General features: G+C 43.3%; 1 protein-coding gene across 3 annotated transcripts in view; it reads left to right on the top strand.

Moving 5' to 3' along the window:
• Nucleotides 1-23753, top strand: part of LOC139374193 (solute carrier family 25 member 21) — a 234736-nt gene that overhangs the window by 188528 nt on the left and 22455 nt on the right. For all 3 annotated transcript variants that reach the window (XM_071115211.1, XM_071115209.1, XM_071115210.1), the window contains exon 4: nucleotides 6367-6450. In XM_071115211.1, coding sequence (XP_070971312.1) covers nucleotides 6367-6450 — 84 coding nt within the window. The remainder of the gene's footprint in view (nucleotides 1-6366; nucleotides 6451-23753) is intronic.

Here is a 23753-nt window from a genome sequence, read left to right as displayed (position 1 = left end):
TCTAATCTCCTCTCTCCTCACCTATCCTCTCCTTCTCTCTACCCGACTCCTCATATAAACTCCTCTCTCCTCACCTATCCTCTCCTTCTCTCTACCAGACTTCTCATCTAATCTTCTCTCCTCTCTCCTCACCTATCCTTCCCTTCTCTCTACCAGACTCCTCATCTAATCTCCTCTCCTCTCTCCTCACCTATCCTCTCCTTCTCTCTACCCGACTCGTCATCTAATCTCCTCTCCTCTCTCCTCACCTATCCTTCTCTTCTCTCTACCAGACTCCTCATCTAATCTCCTCTCCTCTCTCCTCACCTATCCTTCCCTTCTCTCTACCAGACTCCTCATCTAATCTTCTCCCCTCTCTTGTTCCCTACCCCCCCTTCCCTCTCCTCTTCTCTCGTCCCCTACTCCCCCCTCCCCACTTCTCTCCTCCCACCCCTTTGTCCTCTCCTCTCTCATAGGGAATACCCAACACAATTTAACAAGGCCAAATTTAAAAGACTCCTTTTAAAAGAGCGGCCTGCCCTTTTAAAATCAGGCCCATCAAACCTCTTGCCTTTTGATCAACCCAATAACCCCTGCCCCTTCCCATCGGCAGTTCTTTTAAATCGTTACGTGTGTGTGTGCGTGCTTGCTTGCGTGTGTGTGTTTGCTTGCTTGCATGTGTGTGTGTGTTTGCTTGCGTGTGTGTGTGTGTGTTTGCTTATGTGTGTGTGTGTCGTGTGTGTGTGTGTGTCTCTGTGTGTGTGTCTCTGTGTGTGTGTCTGTGTGTGTGTGTGTCTCTGTGTCTCTGTGTGTGTGTGTGTGTGTGTGTGTGTGTGTGTGTGTGTGTGTGTGTGTGTGTGTGTGTGTGTGTGTGTGTGTGTGTGTGTGTCTCTGTGTGTGTGTCTCGGTGTGTGTGTCTCGGTGTGTGTGTCTCGGTGTGTGTGTCTCTGTGTGTGTGTGTCTCTGTGTGTGTGTGTGTGTGTCTCTGTGTGTGTGTGTGTCTCTGTGTGTGTGTGTGTCTCTGTGTGTGTGTGTCTCTGTGTGTGTGTGTGTGTGTGTGTCTCTGTGTGTGTGTGTCTCTGTGTGTGTGTCTCTGTGTGTGTGTCTCTCTCCCTGTGTGTGTGTGTGTGTCTCTGTGTGTGTGTGTGTGTGTGTCTGTGTGTGTGTGTCTCTGTGTGTGTGTGTGTCTCTGTGTGTGTGTGTCTCCGTGTGTGTGTCTCCGTGTGTGTGTCTCCGTGTGTGTGTGTGTGTGTCTCTGTGTGTGTGTGTGTGTGTGTGTGTGTGTGTCTCTGTGTGTGTGTCTGTGTGTGTGTGTCTCTGTGTGTGTGTGTGTGTGTGTGTGTGTGTGTGTGTGTGTGTGTGTGTGTGTGTGTGTGTGTGTGTGTGTGTGTGTGTGTGTGTGTGTGTGTGTGTGTGTGTGTGTGTGTGTGTGTGTGTGTGTGTGTGTGTGTGTGTGTAAAAGGACAAAATGACATGTATCTAAAGTTTTTTTGTTGTTGTTGTGGGGACAGTAACATTAGAACTTTATGCTGTAAGGATTTTTAGGTTTATGTTTTGTTTGTTTAGCTCGCAAAATACAATTTAAAAGTATGCAGCTGTCTATAATAGAGTAAATGTGGCAAAAACAAATGTAGACGTTAATAAATGCATTTTTATAGCTTTTTATCATGGTGGGAGAGTGTCAAGATGGAGGTGCAGTGTCTTCAAAACAGCGGCACCTGTCAGTCATCTAATGTACAGTGGGGCAAAAAAGTATTTAGTCAGCCACCAATTGTGCAAGTTCTCCCACTTAAAAAGATGAGAGAGGCCTGTAATTTTCATCATAGGTACACTTCAACTATGACAGACAAAATGGAAAAGAAAATCCAGAAAATGACATTGTAGGATTTTTAATGAATTTATTTGCAAATTATGGTGGAAAATAAGTATTTGGTCACCTACAAACAAGCAAGATTTCTGGCTCTCACAGACCTGTAACTTCTTCTTTAAGAGGCTCCTTTGTCCTCCACTCGTTACCTGTATTAATGGCACCTGTTTGAACTTGTTATCAGTATAAAAGACACCTGTCCACAACCTCAAACAGTCACACTCCAAACTCCACTATGGCCAAGACCAAAGAGCTGTCAAAGGACACCAGAAACAAAATTGTAGACCTGCACCAGGCTGGGAAGACTGAATCTGCAATAGGTAAGCATCTTGGTTTGAAGAAATCAACTGTGGGAGCAATTATTAGGAAATGGAAGACATACAAGACCACTGATAATCTCCCTCAATCTGGGGCTCCACGCAAGATCTCACCCCGTGGGGTCAAAATGATCACAAGAACGGTGAGCAGAACCACACGGGGGGACCTAGTGAATGACCTGCAGAGAGCTGGGACCAAAGTATCAAAGCCTACCATCAGTAACACACTACGCCGCCAAGGACTCAAATCCTGCAGTGCCAGATGTGTCCCCCTGCTTAAGCCAGTACATGTCCAGGCCCGTCTGAAGTTTGCTAGAGAGCATTTGGATGATCCAGAAGAACATTGGGAGAATGGCATATGGTCAGATGAAACCAAAATATAACTTTTTGGTAAAAACTCAACTCGTCGTGTTTGGAGGACAAAGAATGCCAAGTTGCATCCAAAGAACACCATACCTACTGTGAAGCATGGGGGTGGAAACATCATGCTTTGGGGCTGTTTTTCTGCAAAGGGACCAGGACGACTGATCCGTGTAAAGGAAAGAATGAATGGGGCCATGTATCGTGAGATTTTGAGAGAAAACCTCCTTCCATCAGCAAGGGCATTGAAGATGAAACGTGGCTGGGTCTTTCAGCATGACAATGATCCCAAACACACCGCCCGGGCAATGAAGAATTGGCTTCGTAAGAAGCATTTCAAGGTCCTGGAGTGGCCTAGCCAGTCTCCAAGTCTCAACCCCATCGAAAATCTTTGGAGGGAGTTGAAAGTCCATGTTGCCCAGCAACAGCCCCAAAACATCACTGCTCTAGAGGAGATCTGCATGGAGGAATTGGCCAAAATACCAGTAACAGTGTGTAAAAACCTTGTGAAGACTTACAGAAAACGTTTGACCTCTGTCATTGCCAACAAAAAGTATATAACAAAGTATTGAGATAAACTTTTGTTATTGACCAAATACTTATTTTCCACCATAATTTGCAAATAAAGTCATTAATAATCCTACAATGTGATTTTCTGAATTTGTTTTCTTCTCATTATGTCTGTCATAGTTGAAGTGTACCTATGATGAAAATTACAGGCCTCTCTCATCTTTTTAAGTGGGAGAACTTGCACAATTGGTGGCTGACTAAATACTTTTTTGCCCCACTGTATATAGAAATTCATTGGTTGGTCCCCAAGCCCCGGTCCCCATTACCTCTGGGGTACATTGGGGGGGACAGCCCCTGGTCCATGTTGCCCTGTTTGGCCCTGAAACACTGCTGCTTCTGCCTATATAGGCCCCGATGGGCTCTGGTCAAAACTAGTGCACTGTAAAGGGACATGGGTGCCATATGAGACGCAGGCCTTGGATCTGTGTCTTTTATAGGGGGGTTGGGGTCAGGTGGTTGGGGTGGAGGACTATTTAACCCTGAATGCTATTCCCCAGTCTATAGGCTCACAGAAGCACCAATCCGCCCTGGCCTTCACCCCCTTACCCCCTCACCTGGCCAGTCTCATGGTGAAGCTCCCAGGGCTTGTAAAACTTGGCCAGGGCCAGGAAGAGTGGAGAGGGGGGGGGGGTCTTGGGAGTGGAGAGTTGACTACTGTTAGAGGAGGGGAGTAGAGAGGGGAAGTGACTGTCGATGAACTCCCACATCTCATCACCTCTGAGTACATCTCGTCCGGTTCTGGCCCGGGAAGAGAGGGAGGGAGAGAAGAACGCTGGGAGTGTGATGTTTTAAAGGAGCCCCTGGGCTTTCCTCTGGTTCCTGTTCTGTCTGTCTGTCTGTCTGCTGAGTTTACGACGCCAAGGCGGCTGCTCCCGGCTCCAAGGATCCAAGGCCGAGAGGATCCGCCAGAGCAGAGTCACTCACTGACGCCAGCTTATCTCTCTCTTTACCAGTCGACCAAAACACTCAGCGCTCAGCGTTTCGTCTGGCTTACATTAGCTAGCTCCTTGTCTACTTCAGAAAGCAGCTTATCTACTCTACGGAACCCGTGCCTTGTCAAACTCGATATTCTCCTGCAGGCAAATGCAGGAGTATTTGTCATTTCAGCACTTCTTCACATTTGATTGTGAAAGGCAAGGCAACACTAGTAGTCACACCCTTCCACACAAAGACCACTGAGGCCTGAGGTTTCCTATTCCTCCGGGCCCGCAGGCCGCCTCTCCTCTCCTCTGGTTTCTATTGGTCCTCCCCATCTGTGGTCCTCCCCATCATCTCTCCTCTTCCTCTCTACTCGAGGCTTCTTTCTCCTCCAGGGCCATGGCCTCCTCTCTCTGGTCGTCCTCCCCATTATCTCTCCTACTTCCTCTCCTATTGAGGCTTGTAGCTTCCTCCCCATTATCTCTCCCTCCCTGAGCCTAGCTCTTTGGTCCTGGTTTTATGGCAGGGTAGAGAAGGGCCATGAGGAAATGAGCTGACCCCAGGGTCAGGTGTGGAGTCAGAGGGCTGAGACCGGACCACGGCCCACCTCCACCTCGACCCTGCTCTCTCCATCTCTGTCTCCGATCCACCTCGGTGTGTCTCTCTCTCTCTCACTCCACCCCCCCAACCCCCCGAACCCAACTGGCCCTGAGAGAGAGAGATAGGAGAGAGAGAGGCGAGAGGGATCGGGGTTTACGAAGGGACAGGACCCCTTCAAGCCTTGACCCTGGACTCATATGCCTTTAATTAAGCTCGATTTGAATTTGTTTACAAGCCCCACTGGTCTTAAATCTTCTGGGTCTGCCCCCACCCTATGGCACCCCAATTCCCCTGTTCACCCCTCCAACACCGCCCTCCTTTCTTCCATAGCCCCCTTTTCTTCCACTCCTTTCCTTCTCATCTTTAACATGGTGTTGGACGTCTCTTTGTTGCTGTGATTTAACCTGGGCTCAGCCACGGGTTACAAGCTATTGGGGAATCCAACAAATAGGATTTTGGGGACTCTCCCTGTAAGGTGTTAATGTGTTGGCGATATGAGGTCTGCTCACCCCACTAAACCTCACCCGTCCTCCCTCTTCTCCAACCTCCTCTTCCTCCCCTGCCCCGTCCCTCCCCTGTCATCAGCCCTGCTCCTCTCCCTCTTCCCACCCCCCCCCTCCTCCTCCCCCTTCTCTCCTCTGTCCCTTCTTACTCTTTTCCCCCTCCTCACCCATCCTCCCCTGTTAGGACCCGTGGCCCTTTATGGCTCCATCAGGCACCCGCCTGGACGACTTACTGCTGACCTCATAACCTACCATTGAGAGCCGTACGAGGAGAGAATCTTCCTCCCAGACTCCTCTCCACTATGTCTCCGTCACTGAGTCTTCTGTCTCTCGTTGTCTTTCTTTCCTCTGTCTTCCAGTTGTTTGTCATAACAATTGTAATGTTCAGGGGTGCTTTTGTTAAGTTAATGTGCTGATTGGTGATTATGTTCGCTGTGCCATCCTTTCATTGGTCCAGGAGTCATGTCCAGAGTGCCAAAAGGCCTTCAGCAGTGAAAATAAAATAATTTCAAGGCATCCCAACCTTCTCTTCCCCAAATATGTAACGTATAACCCTAACTCTTCCTAACCATCCTCTCAACAATACCCCAGCCTTGATGGCCCCCAACCTTCCCCTGTTTACAGCTCTCACGCCCCCAGCCTCGCCAATGCACTGCAGCCCTCAGCCATCCCCTCACCAAAACCCCAGCCCTGCCACCCACCTCTCTGAATCCCCTCACCTCCAGCGGTTGTATCATGTAAAAGATTTACACAGAGCTCAGACGTCTTTATTAGGGGGTTTAGCAGCGTGTTTAGTACAACACCGAATCCCATCAACTGCTTCTATCATATTAAAACATTTACACGTAACCCAGGAGCTGTTACAATGCTCCTTACTAGCATGTTAGCAGAATTCAGCGCTAGCTACGTAAAGCTTGGTCCTGGTCCTGGGGAGTTGAAGGGCTAATTGGATATAGGCTGGGTTAAGTAAATGTTTGACTTCTCCTCTGGGCTGGAAGGACCTGTGGTTAGGAGTGGAGGGAGGGGAGGGAGGGAGGAGGAGGAGAGTAAATGGATAAGTGTGTACATTTACATGACAATTAGGACGATGATGTCCCCTTTTGAAATCAATCTATGACATGCATGTAATCAATATTCCAAGGTGCGAGTTTCTCAAAGAAACAGCCCGATCACTGATCCGACTAAAGCTGTTCCTGATATCTGCTGTACTCGGTGCGTATTGCATTTGTTCTAATGGGATGTCGTCTGTCAGGTTTCAGATCCAGAGAGGCACCAGTGATCCACACAACTACAAGAGCCTCGCGGACTGCTTTAGAACCGTCTTCCGCAATGAAGGGTAAGTGTACTGGCAGCCGGTTGACATGTCCACCTTGTTTTAACCGTAATCGCTCCCGGCATAGCTACTCTTCCTGTACTCGGCACAGCTGAGGTATTCAATGTATACCCTTTCCCTCTAAAAACAGGTGTGTGTGTTCCTATCTTATTTAGTGTGTAGACTAAAGTAACATGGCAAGATGCACCAGGTGGGAGTTTAACTGAAACGATGGTGACCTCTAGTATAAATGGTCGTTATTGTTTTTCAATCTTTTTTTTCTTTTTTCGATCTGCATTCGGATTTCCATGTTCATTGGCAGGTTAGCATTTTTCCGTCATGAATCTTGTTCCGGAGGCAGCTCTGCAGAGTGGTCACTAGCCGGCACAGCCAGAAAGTCATACGATCTGGTTTTAAAACTAACCTTAACCACACTGCTAACCTTAATGCCTGACCCTAACCTTGAATACAGTCGTATGAAAAGGTTTGGGCACCCCTCTGAGGCTGCATAATAATTGACTCTGTCCTCACAGAAAATGATCACAGTGGCATGCCATTCATTTTCTAATTAAAGCTGAGTACTGGGGTATTGTCCAGACAAAGATTTTTAGTGTAGCAATATTAAGTTGTATGAAATTAAATCAGATGTGAAAAATAGGCTATGCAAAAATGTGGGCACCCTTGTCATTCTGTTGATTTGAATACCTGTAACTACTTAGCACTGATTAATTGGAACACACAATTGGTTTGGTGAGCTCATTAAGCCTTGAACTTCATAGACAAGTGCATCCAATCATGAGAAAAGGTATTTAAGGTGGCCGATTGCAAGTTGTTGTTCTCTTTGACTCTCCTCTGAAGAGTGGCAACATGGGGGCCTCAAAACAACTCTCAAATGACCTGAAAACAAAGATTGTTCAACATTATGGTTTAGGAGGCTACAAAAAGCAAAAAGTGGCAGGCCAAGTAAAATATCGGAGAGGCGAAGGCGAAGGATGGTGAGAACGGTCAAAAAAAGCCCACAGACCACCTCCAAAGACCTACATCATCATCTTGCTGCCGATGGTGTCACTGTGCATCGTTCAACAATTCAGCACAATTTGCACAAGGAGAAGCTGTATGGGGGAGTGATGCGGAAGAAGCCTTTTCTGCACACACGCCACAAACAGAGTCGCTTGAGGTATGCAAACGCACATTTGGACAAGCCAGCTTCATTTTGGAATAAGGTGCTATTGGACTGATGAAACAAAGATGGAGTTATTTGGTCATAACAAGGGACGTTATGCAAGGCGGCAAAAGAACACAGCGTTCCAAGAAAAACACTTGCTACCCACAGTCAAATTTGGTGGGGGTTCCATCATGCTGTGGGGCTGTGTGGCCAGTGCCGGTACTGGGAATCTTGTTCAAATTGAGGGTCGCATGGATTCCACTCAATATCAGCAGATTCTTGGGAATAATGTTGAAGAATCAGTCACAAAGTCGAAGTTACGCCGGAGCTGGATATTTCAACAAGACAACGACCCAAAACACAGCTCAAAATCTACCCGGGCATTTATGCAGAGGAACAAGTACAATGTTCTGGAATGGCCATCCCAGTCCCCAGACATGAATATCATTGAGAATCTGTGGGGTGATTTGAAGCGGGCTGTCCATGCTCGGCAGCCATAAAACCTAACTGAACTGGATATTTTTTGTAAGGCGGAATGGTCCAAAATACCTTCATCCAGAATCCAGACACTCATTAGAGGCTTATGGGAAGCGTCTAGGGGCTGTTATTTTAGCAAAAGGAGGCTCTACTAAATATTGATGTGATTTTTCTATTGGCGTGCCCAAATTTATGCACCTGTCTAATTTAGTTTTGATGCATATTGCACATTTTCTGTTAATTCAATAAACCTCATTTCACTACTGAAATATTACTGTGTCCATCAGTTATTTGATAGATCAAAATGAAATTGCTGATCCAAACACCCAAAAATTGTCAGGGGTGCCCAAACTTCTTCATACGACTGTACATTTTAGTTTTCATGAATTTTTTCAATATAGCCAATGTTGACTTTGCAGCTGGCCATCAGTGCATTCGGAAAGTATTCAGACCCCTTGACTTTTTCCACATTTTGTTATGTTACAGCCTTATTCTAAAATGGATTGAATTGTTTTTTTTCACTCATTAATCTACACACAATACCCCATAATGACAAAGCAAAAGCAGTTTTTTAGAAATGTTTGCAAATTAAAAATAAAAAAATACTACTTAAATATGACATTTGCATAAGTATTCAGACCCTTTTCTCAGTATTTTGTTGAAGCACCTTTGGCAACAATTACAGCCTCGAGTCTTCTTAGGTATGACGCTACAGGCTTGGAACACCTGTATTTGGGGAGTTTCTCCTATTCTTCTCTGCAGATCCTCTCAAGCTCTGTCAGGTTGGATGGGGAGCTTCGCTGCACAGCTATTTTCAGGTCTCTCCAGAGATGTTCGATCGGGTTCAAGTCCGGGCTCTGGCTTGGCCACTCAGAGACTTGTCTCGAAGCCACTCCTGCGTTGTCTTGGCTGTGTGCTTAGGGTCGTTGTCCTGTTGGAAGGTGAACCTTCGCCCCAGTCTGAGGTCCTGAGCGCTCTGGAGCATGTTTTCATCATGGATCTCTCATCAGACCAGAGAATCTTGTTTCTCATGTTCTGAGAATCCTTTAGGTGCGTTTTGGCAAATTCAAAGCGGGCTGTCATGTGCCTTTTACTGAGGAGTGGCTTCCTTATGGCCGCTCTACAATAAAGGCCTGATTGGTGGAGTGCTGCAGAGATGGTTGCACCTGAGCTCAATTTCAAGTCTCATAGCAAAGGGCCTGAATACTTATGTAAATAAGGTATTGCTGTTATTATTTGTAGTACATTTGCAAAAATGTCTAGACCTGTTTTCACTTGGTCGTGATGGGATATTGTGTGTAGATTGCTGATGAAAACAAGTGATTGAATCAATTTTAGAATAAGGCTGTAACGTAACAAAATGTGGAAAAAGTCGAGGGGTCTGAATCCTTGACTGTGTCTAAGGGGAAATCACTTAGTTCTGCCTCCAGGACAAAAGACCCGTGGCAATAAATGCCAACCTGCTGTTCATTAGGGAAGTTATCCAACATTTAGTTCAATTTCTAACAGAGAGATAAGTAAATGCTCGGTATCGAGTGCCATTTTGCTACATTTTCAGTAAGAAGAACTCACTCTGAAAAATAATAATGCAACGCATGGGACTTCTTTCTTCCTCTCACTCGCCATCCCTCTGGTGAAAGTCTCGCTCTCTTTCTCTGGTAAAAGGGTCTCTCTCTCTCTCTCTCTCTCTCTTTCTCTGGTAAATGTGTCTCTCTCTCTCTCTCTCTCTCTCTCTCTTTCTCTGGTAAAAGTGTCTCTCTCGCTCTTTCTCTCTTTCTCTGGTAAAAGTCTCTCTCTCTCTCTCTTTCTCTGGTAAAAGTGTCTCTCTCTCTCTCTCTCTCTCTTTCTCTGGTAAAAGTGTCTCTCTCGCTCTTTCTCTCTTTCTCTGGTAAAAGTGTCTCTCTCTCTCTCTTTCTCTGGTAAAAGTGTCTCTCTCGCTCTTTCTCTCTTTCTCTGGTAAAAGTGTCTCTCTCTCTCTTTCTCTCTTTCTCTGGTAAGTGTCTCTCTCTCTCTCTCTTTCTCTGGTAAAAGTGTCTCTCTCGCTCTTTCTCTCTTTCTCTGGTAAAAGTGTCTCTCTCTCTCTTTCTCTCTCTCTCTTTCTCTGGTAAAAGTGTCTCTCTCTCTCTCTCTTTCTTTCTCTCTCTCTCTCTCTCTGGTGAAAGTGTTTTTCTCCCTCCCTCTGGTCCTGTGACAGGGCCGTGAGACAGAGACAGTGCACAGAGCCAGGTGAAAGTGTGTGCCACTCAGCCTGTTTATGGACAGACGACAGCTTTATTGTGGATATAAAATTGATGTGTGAGCGTGTGTGTGTGTGTGTGTGTGAGCGTGTGTGTGCCAAGAGGCTGCCTGGTGACAGTTGGGGAACTTCTTTGCTGGCTAACAGCCCACAAACCCTGCTACTGTGCGTGCGTGCGTGTGTGTGTCAGATAAATTCCAAATCAAATTTGTATTTGTCACATGCGCCAAATACAACAGGTGCAGACCTGACAATGAAATGCTTACTTACAAGCCCTTAACCAACGATGCAATTTTAAGAAAAATAAGAGTTGAGAAAATATTGGCTAAATATACTCAAGTTTAAAAAGTAACACAATAAAATAACAATAACGAGGCTATACACAGGGGGTACCGGTACTGAGTCAATGTGCGGGGTTACAGATTATTCGAGGTGATATGTACACATATGTACGGGAGAAGTGACTATGCATAGATAATAAACAGCAAGTAGCAGCAGTCACTACAAAATAGTCCGGGTTTAGTCCCCCGCTCTTTAGCTTAGTGATGAGCTTTGAGGCCACTATGGTGTGTGCGCTCGCGCTCGTGTGCATGCATGTGTGTGGGTGTGTGTGTGTGTGAGTATGTGTCTGTATTACTATTTATTTATACTTCACTTTATCAACTTGTAAATAACCATTTGATGACATAGCACATTTCATAGTACATACCGTTACTGCTAGTTTTACTCCTACTTTTATACTTTTAAATATGTGTTTACCACTACACCTTATTGTGTTACTGTTGTTACTTTTGTGCTCAATGTTCTGATATTTCACCGTTGAGAGGCAGCTTGCAGGTAGGCATGTCATTATATCGCACCATTTACACCCCCACTGTATCCTGTGTAGAGGTTTTATAAACTTGGATTTTGATGGCATTTTTTATTTGATTTGATTCGATTTTTACAGAAAGGATGCTTGGCATTTCAGGAGACAGGGGTGTAGTAAAAAGGGAATGCACCAGTGCTGTGTCTCCGGATATACTGCTGAGAAATGGCATGCCATTGAGCAGGGAACACACCTGCTGGGCAGCAGGAGATGCAGTTCAGTCATTACAGAAAAACAGGCCTTCAAGTTGGTGGTTGAAGATATTTCTGTTGTGCTGGGTATTTGGTGGCATTGATGCAGAGAGAATCTGCCTCTCAGCCAGCTAGGAGTGACGCGAAAAAACAACAACATGCAATTAAGATGACTTTCTGCCAGCATCCAGTCCCACACCCCTACCCGCATCAGTCAGCCTGCTGTCCTCGGCTCCTGTACATGCTACTCCACCACATGGGCCTCTGTCCTCCCCACCTGTGGTCTGATGTTCCTCAGTCAACCTGCTGTCCTCTGCTCCTTACAGGCTTGGCATTCTAGGCCTATTCTGATGGAACCAGCGATCAGTCTATCTGCATTTTCAGCTAAATACAGTTGGAAGTCGGAAGTTTACATGCACCTTAGCCAAATACATTTAAACTCAGTTTTTCACAATTCCTGACATTTAATCCTTGTAAAAAAATCCCCGTCTTAGGTCAGTTAGGATCACCACTTTATTTTAAGAATGTAACATGTCAGAATAATAGTAGAGAGAATGATTTATTCCAGCTTTCATTTCTTTCATCACATTCCCAGTGGGTCAGAAGTTAACATACACTCAATTAGTATTTGGTAGCATTGCCTTTAAATTGTTTAACTTGGGTCAAATGTTTCGGGTAGCCTTTCACAAGCTTCCCACAATAAGTTGGGTGAATTTTGTTCGATTCCCCCTGACAGAGCTGGTGTAACTGAGTCAGGTTTGTAGACCTCCTTGCTCGCACACGCTTTTTCAGTTCTGCCCACAAATGTTCTATAGGATTGAGGTCAGGGCTTTGTGATGGCCACTCCAATACCTTGACTTTGTTGTCCTTAAGCCATTTTGCCACAACTTTGGAAGTATGCTTGTGGTCATTGTCCATTTGGAAGACCCATTTGCGACCAAGCTTTAACTTTCTGACTGATGTCTTGAGATGTTGCTTCAATATATCCACATAATTGTCTTTCCTCATGATGCCATCTATTTTGTGAAGTGCACCAGTCCCTCCTACAGCAAATCACCCCCACAATATGATGCTTCCACCCCTGTGCTTCACGGTTGGGATGGTGTTCCTTCAAACATAACGATGGTCATTATGGCCAAACAGTTCTATTTTTGTTTCACCCGACCAGAGGACATTTCTCCAAAAAGTACGATCTTTGTCCCCATGTGCAGTTGCAAACCGTAGTCTGGCTTTTTTATGGCAGTTTTGGAGCAGTGGCTTCTTCCTTGCTGAGCAGCCTTTCAGGTTATGTCGATATAGGACTCGTTTTACTGGGGATATAAATAATTTTGTACCTGTTTCCTCCAGCATCTTCACATGATCCTTTTCTGTTGTTCTGGGATTGATTTGCACTTCTCGCACCAAAGTACGTTCATCTCTAGGAGACAGAACGCGTCTCCTTCCTGAGCAGTATGACGACTCCGTGGTCTCATGGTGTTTATACTTGCGTACCATTGTTTGTACAGATGAACGTGGTACCTTCAGGCGTTTGTAAATTGCTCCCAAGGATGAACCAAACTTGTGGAAGTCTACAATGTTTTTTCTGAGGTCTTGGCTGATTTCTTTTGATTTTCACATGATGTCAAGCAAAGAGTCCTTGAGTTTGAAGATTTGCCTTGAAATACATCCACAGGTACACCTCCAATTGACTCAAATGATGTCAATTAGCTTATCAGAAGCTTCTAAAGCCATGACATGTATGTAAACTTCTGACCCACTGGAATTGTGACACAGTGAATTATAAGTGAAATAATCTGTCTGTAAACAATTGTTGGAAAAATGACTTGTCATGCACAAAGTAGATGTCCTAACCGACTTGCCTGTGGAGTAGTTGAAAAACTTGTTTTAATGACTCCAACCTAAGTGTATGTAAACTTCCGACTTAAACTAAATATATAATTGTACTTATTTGTGTTTAATTGTTTCTCCCTCTGTGGTGTTTAAATGTATTACTCTTTTTCAAGCTTATACAGCCTCATTTTTCATTGATTTAGGCAGTAGCGGTGCATGTGTAAAATCACTGGGGAAGCCAAGCCTGAATTTTTTTTCTTCCGTATTACAACCTACGTATGTGTTGTGATAATTGCGTTGTTTGTTCTATAACATGTTAGTTCATATGCCTTGACACTGTGATATATAGGCCTAACACCGTACACAACCCGCCCTCACGTCATCATGCGCAAATATATTTTTTTTCCCCCCACACCAAATGTGATCACGACACGCAGGTTAATGTATCAAAACAAACTGAACCAATTATATTAATTTGGGGACAGGTCGAAAAGCATTAAACATTTATGGCAATTTAGCTAGCTAACTATTTTGTCCTGGGATATAAATGTTGAGTTGCTATTTTACCTGAAATACACAAGGTCCTCTACCCGACAATTAATCCACACATAAAACGGTTAACCGAACCGTTTCTAGTCATATCTCCTCCTTCCAGGCTTTTTCTTCTTTGGACTTTAAATGGCGATTGGCATCTAACTGTCATAGTTACCATGACGACCGACCAAACTCAATTCATATTTCAATCACCCACGTGGGTATAACCAATGAGGAGATGGCACGTGTGTATATGCTTCTACAAACCAATGAGGAGATGGGAGAGGCAGGACTTGCATCGTGTTCAGCGCCACAAATAGAAGTGACTTCTATTTTAGCCCTTGGCAACGCAGATGCTCATTGGCGCTAGAGCAGTGTGGGTGCAATAATTGAATAACGTATGTTTAAATTTATTTTGCAGCGCTCGCATTGTGGTCAGCATGGAAGGCAGAATAAATTCAACCACACCTTTATTTCATCACTAAAAGATACCAAAAACGATTTAGTCCAATCAACGTGAACTAAATATGATGTGGCTGTCCATGGCACTGATTTCTGTGGGTGGGTGCAAGTATAAAAAACATGTTGACTCACCCTACTTGTAGAGAAATGCCAATGCCGTTCTTCTCTCTTTCATGTTGCCTAAACGGTCTTTGACTCTGTCATACACGTTTTTAGTTTTTGTTGTCCTAGTCTACCTGGCTAAAATGCTTGCTCTCTAGCCTAACTTCCTTTCAGGGGCAACAATGCGCCAGGCCAGCTAGATAACATTACATCTACATCTAGCTACTTATTGAACTTCCATCCTCTCAGGCCAGGGGCACAACAGTGTACAAATTAATGATTGGATCAGAATCACCGTTATAATAATTTACCATTACGGAGAATTAAGTAAAACCACAAGCTAACTAGCCACCGGAGGACAACGACACAACGAGATGCAACAATGACGTTGGGCTTCTACGGTGATGTGATTGGTGTGAAGCCAAATCCAAACAGGCTTCCCTTGACACTTTTTTTTTTTGGTGCACCAGGACCAATGTTACCTCCAATTATTTTCAGCACTTATTTTTTATTTTTTTTTATCAAGAGAAGCCAAGTGCTCGCTGGCTTTCATTGCATTCAATGCTACGGGCAGCAACAATGTCATACTCTTTTTGACCAGACAGCATCGATGGGCTACACATACAGAGACAAAGGGGCGCTGTTTCGTTCGCTTGGATGCTTCCTCCGGTGAGATGTATTCAGCCTCTTGTGAATTGAAAGATATTTATGAAACACTGCGAGACAAAATATATTCATTATTTTGTATGTTTTTTTTTTTCTTGGTCATTATTTGGGGAAGCCTGGCTTCCCTTGGCAACCATGAATACATGCCACTGGATGTATGCTATTAGTCAACAGTATTCTTCCCTTCCTCTTAATTCACTCTGAGCACAAAAACCCTTAGCCGAATGCTCTAATTACATTTTGATGAAATTAATGTCAGTATTTGAATGCTCCCTTGTATAAACTATTGCTTTTTCTTGTGTCCCGTGTGCATATTTAAAACTCGTGTTGGGTCCACTGATTTCAAACAATTGGATTATATTTCTGGTTCTTCCTCCAATTCTCTGTCTTCTATTATTTCCTTGATTAACAATCAAAACAACTTAGCGAACAGTTACTGTTTCCATTTAAACCTGATCTTATATCAATAGACGAAGCCCTTCCTCTTAATTGGGACAAACAACATGTATTCTCCTGTGGTGTATTGGTTCACACATTTACCCTTCTAAGTTTAAATCCTGACATGGGTGAGGGGTTTTGACAAAAAGAGACAGATTCTTATATTCAAAGTGATGGATGCTGATGACAGATTTACAGGGTGAGAGGAGTGAGGATAGTCGGAAGAAGCCTGATGGTTTTCTGCGAACAGATTTTGACGGTAAAATAATCCGAAGCTAAATACAGCAACCCGTGTTATGATTGGATGTCGGCTTCGGCGAGTCTGACCCCCCCCCAATTCTCTACAATTATGAATTATTGGTTGCGCAACCTCGATCGATGAGCTATAGGTTTAGCCTAGTGGTTAGCGAGTTGGGCCGGTAACCCGGAAGGTCGCTAGGTCGAATCCCCGAGCCGACAAGGTGAAAAATCTGCCCACGTGCCCTTGAGCATGGCACTTACCCATAATTGCTCTAGGGTCTGCATTGATAATAACAGACCCTGGCCGTGACCACACTCTCCGAGGGTGTCTCAGGGAGATATGAAAAAGAAAAAAAAACATTTCCAATTCACACGTGTGTTAATACACTTCTGCATGTGTGAAATACGACAAATATAAGCACCAATCAAATTATTGTTGTCTTTATTTTTGGTCTCCTTTTTCTCTTCTCTTCTTTGACAGCAGCTTTTCTCTCTTCTCTATGGGAAAATAGTCTGTGGGGTCTTCAATAATACTATGTAACTGTTACAGTATTTATATAGAGTATATTACAGTATTTCATGTGCTTATCTTCAGCAGCAGCATATTATCTCAATGGAAAGCAGCTCTTCTCTCTCTCTCCTCTATAGACCAATTATCAGTGTTAGTATATGTTAGCTGAGTCTGTAATCACTCTCCAGTAGCTAGTACCAAGATCATCTCCAGACCTAACCACTTAGTTGTAATTTATACAAATACTACCAGGGCTCCACTGTTGTGGAATTATTATTAAAAATAAACGTCTCTTGTCGGTTCAGGCCAGTACTGAGCTAACACCGAGTTAACACTCTGTCTCTCTGTCTGTCAGTCTCAGGCTGTGGAGGAGTAACTTGAAACCCTCAGCACCAGCTTGGCAGTTAAGCTGAAAAAGGAAAGCAAAGAAATGAAAGTCTTCCCATCTGTAACTTAGTTCCCAAAACACTTCCTTGGTTTTGATATTGATAGTGGAGGAATAAAGGATGTTGTAAAGAGAAAAGGGAAGTTGCACATTACAGGTATCACTTTTAGCGTAGAAATACTGTAGCTACATTTACTTAGTGATTACTGGGTTAAATCAAGTTTTTTTTAATGAAGTAATTGTCCGTTTCCGTAAAAGTGTGTGTGTGTGTGTGTGTGTGTGTGTGTGTGTGTGTATATGCAAGTGGTTGTGACTGGTACGTCTGTGTGAAATGCCTCCGCGGCACTCATCTTGCTGCGTTGTGTGGCGCCACGTCGTTCGGCTGAGTGCGGGAGCGGGGAGCATGCTTCATTCATCTGCTAAGTGGTTGTGTCTGGAGCCGAACAACAACAAAAAAACAGCCAGTATATTTTCAGCCTTCACCTTATAACAGCCTCTCTCTCTCTCAGACAGTATATTTTCAGCCTTCACGTTATAACAGCCTCTCTCTCTCTCTCAGACAGTATATTTTCAGCCTTCACGTTATAACAGCCTCTCTCTCTCTCTCAGACAGTATATTCTCAGCCTTCCGATTCAAACAGTCTTTCAACCAGCCAGCCAGTATATTCTCAGCCCGCCCCTCTCTCCGTTAGCCACTATTATTATCAGCCTCCAGCTAGATTCATAGCTGCGTCACCCTGCATTAGGGGCTTTTTAAAGTCCTGTGGGTTAACCACCTCCAGAAGCCCTGATATCCTCCTCCTTCTCACTCCCCTCAGGTTGCCCGGCAGAACCAAATCACTTTCCTGCTTCTCTGTTCTACCTCCTCCTCTTCTTCGTTTACTTTAGTTGGGCTTGATTGAGCTTGCCAGGCGCAATCAACCCCCCCCCCCCCCCCCAAAGAAAAGAAAATATTCCCAAATCATGTAAACCGCACACATCGGGGGCAATCCAGGCAGTCTCAAACCAAACACTCCACGTATTTGTAAGATTTCAAATAGTAGTTGAACCCAGGTCTATGCAATTCAGTAGTTTCATATGAACAGTCGGTGTGTTTAGTGGTTATGTCCGATTTAGTTGTTGATGACCTCTAGAAGAACAGTGTTTTTGTGACGTAACCTGACCGGTGTGCCTTGAGTCCTATTTGTGCTCCCTTGGGTTTCTCTTCCAGGCAATGTCAAGGTTACAACAGTCACTGGGGAAACAGCAATATTTGCAGATGAAGCATGCAGGTTGTTTACTGGTTGTTGAAGAGGGAGAGAATGTCCTGCTTGTGACCCCTCCTATTTCTCATGGTACAGCAGGTGTGAGACCGAACCAGAGCAACATTGGCCTAATCAACACATGATTCAAGGGTCTCTCAACCACAAATACTGGTTGTTGTCGACAAGATTTAGCGCATTGCCATATTTCAATTGAATTCATTAGCACTCTTATCTTGTTCATCTCGTCTTGTTTGTCATCTTACGGCTCCATTACCTGATTTGCCTTGTTTCTCGCTTTGTGTTGTCATTTTGAGCATTTAAAACAGATGGATGCTATGGGTTTAGGAAGGTTAAGTTTTATGAAAATCTAAGACTAACCACTGACTATGTACGCTCTCTGTCACACACACACACACACACACACACACACTGGCCAGCTGGGCCCACAGTAGCCTCCGTAGCCGTGGGAGAAAATTTGTTTAGGAAAGCCAAAAAGGGACTTAGTGTGTATTTTACATTTAAAATCAAATCAGGATTCAAATGAACCTCGGTCACATAAGCTCTGAGTTTGTCTGTAGCAAATGTCAGTCCTCCTTTCTCACCTGGTGGCTATGTCGGCTGACCACACCCGGGAAATCTGTGGTTGGCATTTGCATGGACAAACAAGACACCAGACCAAGATCTTCCGTCCTTCTGTCTATGTGAAACAATTGGTAACATTTTACTACGGATGACAAGTGCAATCCTTTATTATGGGGCTTTACACGGCTTTGTGAGACTTGTCACGGGCATGTTTCCCTCCCTCCTAATGTCGTATTGTCATCTCGTAATGATCCGGACTAAATAACCGCCATTTTGAGCAGTTCCAAAGTTATTAAGCTTCGTACCTGTCGGTTTTAAGTGTTGCCAAACAACCCTACTAAAACAGCCATCCATTTTGACCCCGATTTATAAGAGGGAGAGGATACAGCCTACAGAATGTGTATGTCTTAGAGTGTATGGGTGTATGGATACAGAACACGTGTATGCGTGTGGACAGAGGGGACAGGGTGGTGTAGCCAGCGTGACTGATGGTATAGGAACCCCTGCTTCTCTATTGTGGAAACACGCCTCGGAAGACAACCCTCAGAGATGTTATCGGGTTTTTTTGGGCTACAGGTGTCAATGTTATGGTTTCAGAAACTAGAGATTTAGCTAGTGATAGTACCCCTAGAGCAGAACAGGGCAGTCTACTTTGTCTGTCACACTGAACCACAGCTCATTCTGAAAACACACACATTCAAATGAGCGAGGGGGGGGGCACACACACTCTATTCCATCAACACCTGAGGTTTTATTAAAGACTATCCCGCCTAGTAATCAGGCAGTATCATAGAGGTCATAACATCATGGTTGGTACAGGTGATGGTAACTGTACTTCCTCTAGTTGTTTATGCAGGTTTCACACCAACTACTGTCTCACGCGTAATGATCATACATGCCTTAGAGCTATTGAAAGACAATGGCGGTCCTTCAGCCATGCAAATGTGCACGTGGTTTATCAACTTCAAGTCATCAAGATGGGAAAATGTGGCTGACTGTCACAAAAGGATTGCAGAAGTTGATATCTTCTGTGGAACTTTCGTTTCCATTCCAAGAAACAAATTTCACTGCAAACCTCAGATAGGACGAATGTTACAATAGTGAGTCTGAGTGGAGTGTCTGTTTGAATGAATAGGGTTTATCATCCCAGCAATTAAATAGGTAAGATTGGCTTCCAGTGCAGCATTGTGACAAAGACTGGTGTCAGGTTCACGTTTATATAACTAGATTGCACGGTTTATTTGCTTATCAGACAACTGACTGAGGTCACTTTTAGCGTACCTAAACCAGCACTTCATTTTAGGAAGCAACTCTATATATTGTTATCCCTAAAGAGGACAATAATACTATATTTCACTTAAAAAGCCAATCCGCTGTTGAAACAATAACAAACTGGTGAAAAGCTGAGGGATGGGGATGGAGAAATGTAACCACTCTCAAATTCATAAACTGAGCTATGGATGCCAGGACTGAACGTTCACGATATCACAATTATCTTTTTAACTGTGTTTTGAGGCTAAACAGTGTTTGTTTACATTTACAATGTTTACAGACATTGGAGTAAAACAAGCTTATATTTTGGGTTCTGATGTGACAGTTGAACTAAGCTCGTGAGAGGCATTTATACGGTCTATTCTTCAAGAATCAATGTATATGTATCATTAATTTATAAGTAAAAAAAATGGATGTAGCAACTCCAGATTGTCCCTTTGATTTGAGAAAATAATGTTTGTTTTCACATTTTCTGATCATTTCCACAAATAAATGTTTAGTCGTAAATTAAATAGGGGTATGTTCTCCAACCACTTCATCTTATGAATAAAGACACTTCCAAGAAAAATAAGCTAATTAACTATGAAAATGTCATTGGGCCCAATTGGTTCAAAATATCAGAATATTCCAAATAAACATTAAGTGATTTCCCTTAAAGTGAAACTGGCAGCGTTTTAGCAACATGATATCTTAATCAAATCTGTTTCATATACACCCCCAGACAGAATGTGACACCTACTTTTTCATTTTCTGAGAACACTTAGATATGGTTGATTTCACGTTTGCATAAATTCATAGAATGTTTGGAATGACGTAGGTAGCTAGCTAACATTAGGTTATGTGTTTTTAGCTTGCCAAAGCTAATAAATAACTACATAAATGGATACGCTAGCCCAGGGGTGTCAAACTCAGTCAGCTCATGGGCCTTATTGAAAGAACAATGAATTAGCCTCCAGACATGTTTTTGTAAAAGAAAACTGCATCTTCGACTCAAACTGGGCATTGTTTTATTTGAAAAAAATGTGGCCCTTTATAATGTCAAATTATGTACATGTATATAGTATTTTAACATTACAACAAAATAAGAGAGAAATCATATTTGCCAAGCCTTTGCTGCTATGCTTGCAGAATATGCATAATATGTTGCGAACCTAATCAAAAAGTATTTAACAATTCCAAATAACAAAAAACGTAGCTGTACGTTTTAAGGTTTAAACTTATAACATGTGTTTTTTGTTATTTTTTGCACTGCATGGGATCACTGGTGCAGTTGAATGCAACATTGTTGTATGATGCGCTCAAAATGTCTTGTAGTTGAGTTGCCAGCCTAGGCTACTGCTCAAATACTGCTTTGTTAGGCCTATATGTTTCTCCTTTGCATGGTGTTTTGTTGTAGCTTATGTTTTTTGGGTTATTCATTGTCAAGCTTTAAAAACCGAAGCCGGACTGCGAACTGTTGCATGTGTCTGTGCACTTTCCCTCCACTGCGCGGTTAACGGGACACGCAAAAGCAGCGCAGTTGAAGTTGAATTCACCAATGCAAGCGCATAAGGCTGTAATTTCAGAAAGTAGATGACTCAACTGTTGACTCATTTGTACTCGCTTGTGTGTCCCTCTATTAGCTACGTTATGACTGACGTGTGATCGTTTGATTGTATTTTGTTGAATTGTATTTACATACCCAGCCTTATTTACAGTTATCTGTTTTTGTTCTAAGTCAAACTGAAACAGTGGAGTCAGCAAACAATGTATTGGTGAATTATATTAATCATCCATTTAAACGTATCTATCTATTCTGCCAACAATGCCTTTCTATATATCACGGAATTTGGAGTCAAATATAACCTATTTTTAGTCTGTTTCATATCTGCAAAGTAGTTAAAAAGCTGTTAGTTCCACTTTTAAAATAAAGTATTCTAAATCCATCCAGAATCTTCTGATTTGAGAAAAGTTTATTCTCCAGGTGAGATGAGGGCAGTGGAAAGGTAGGACCCTAAATGGCAGGTAATCCAAGAACGAAACAAGGAGACAGCCAGTGCTTCAATTAGTATCAGATATTCAACTTGATACCAGAGGTCTCTTGGAATAATCTAAACCTGTCCCCTAAATGCAAGCAGGTGGGGACCATGTTTACTGTTATACTTAAGGTATAAAGGAGTAGACCTGTTCTACCGGTCTTGATTTGTTTTGAGGCAGTCGGTCAATTTGGAGTGAAAGGGAAGGCCAGTGGGGTGCTTGTGGAGGTTTATACAGTGTTACCTACAGAGTAACCAACACATACCTGGGTTCAAATACTATTTGAAATCTTTCAAATACTTTGAGTGTTCGCTTTGGAATGCCAGGTGGGTAGTGGTTGCACTTTTGGGATGTTTCCATTGGTTATATTTCATTAGGCAAGCTTAATCAAGCACCGGCGGTTTTAGAAACGTTCAGGATGTGGTATACATTCAGGATGTGGTATACGTTCAGGATGTGGTATACGTTCAGGATGTGGTATACGTTCAGGATGTGGTATACGTTCAGGATGTGGTATACGTTCAGGATGTGGTATACGTTCAGGATGTGGTATACGTTCAGGATGTGGTATACGTTCAGGATGTGGTATATGTTCAGGATGTGGTATATGTTCAGGATGTGGTATATGTTCAGGATGTGGTATACGTTCAGGATGTGGTATACGTTCAGGATGTGGTATGTTGTCACATAAGGACAGGTGTGGAGGAGCTGCTAATTCATACAGTTCTGAAATGTGCATATGTAACCGATGTGAAATGGCTAGCTAGTTAGCGGAGTGCACGCTAATAGCGTTTCAATCGTTGACGTCACTCGCTCTGAGACCTTGAAGTAGTTGTTCCCCTTGCAGAGGGCCGTGGCTTTTGTGGCGCGATGGGGTAACGATGCTTCGAGGGTGGCTGTTGTCTATGTGTGCAGAAGGTCCCTGGTTCGAGCCCAGGTAGGGGCGAGGAGAGGGACGGAAGCTATACTGTTACACATACAACACCTTTTTGTGCTTTCTTTGCAGAAATAGGTAACATACGAGTCATTCCATGTCATTTTAGAAGGCCACTTCACACAGATTGTTCTGAAATTGTTGATGTAGGTAGAAACAGCTAAGATTAGCATTCCTGAAACATTATTTTGTTGAAATTTAATATGATCTCTGAGAAATTAAGCTCATTTGATTGCACCCAAATTAGCCATTTTTATTGAAAGTATTATTTTTTTATCGGATTCCTCATGTCTTACTCATTATTAGGAAGAATGATGGTCCAAATTGGATATGAAATATCGAAGATTATATGAATCTAATGAATTAAAATATACCATTTGGGTGCAATCAATTAGCTTAATTTGTCAGAGATCAAATGATATTTCAACAAAAATAATGTTTCAGGAATGCTACTCTTATCTGTTTCTAACTTGGGAAATGTCTTCAGAACATTCTGAGATGGTGGGTGTCCATACTCTTTCTTGTGCTTTTTAGGTGGAGAAGGTTTCCCATACATACATACATACATACATACATACATACATACATACATACATACATACATACATACATACGTACAGTACAGTACATAGGCATGATTGACAGCAGGGTAACGTAAGCACAGTTTGGACCACTATCCACCAGTATATTCCACCTTAAAGAGCAATAATAGCCATAGGCAGGTCAAGGTAAGGTAAAGGTGGTGACGAGATCTACATCTTGTACACTAATAGTTGTACTAGTTCCCATCCTGACAGACACCTCGTTAAGTGATGACACAGCTGATGACACAGCCTTCCTTGATCAGCCTTGTTGCATGTTGACGAGAACAAACATGGCCTAAATGGCTTTGTAGAGCCGGTGTGACGAATCACACATGGTCCTCAATACCAACAAGACCAAAGGGATGTTAGTAGACTTCAGGATGCGTACAACACCTACCTCTGCAACATCTATCAGAGGACAGAACATAGAGATGGTAGAGGAATAGAAATATCTGGGTGTCATCTTGGACAATGAGCTTCGGTGGAGTAAATGTACAGACTTGATCTACAACAAGAGCCAACAGAGACTGTACTTTCTCAAAAAGCTGGAATCTTTTCATGTTAATATACTGTACTATACTGACTCTGTT

Source organism: Oncorhynchus clarkii, chromosome 19, assembly GCF_045791955.1.
Source record: "Oncorhynchus clarkii lewisi isolate Uvic-CL-2024 chromosome 19, UVic_Ocla_1.0, whole genome shotgun sequence".
NCBI classification, from domain to species: domain Eukaryota; kingdom Metazoa; phylum Chordata; class Actinopteri; order Salmoniformes; family Salmonidae; genus Oncorhynchus; species Oncorhynchus clarkii.
Note: the sequence above shows the minus strand (reverse complement) of the source record. Positions and strands in the feature narration are given on the sequence as shown.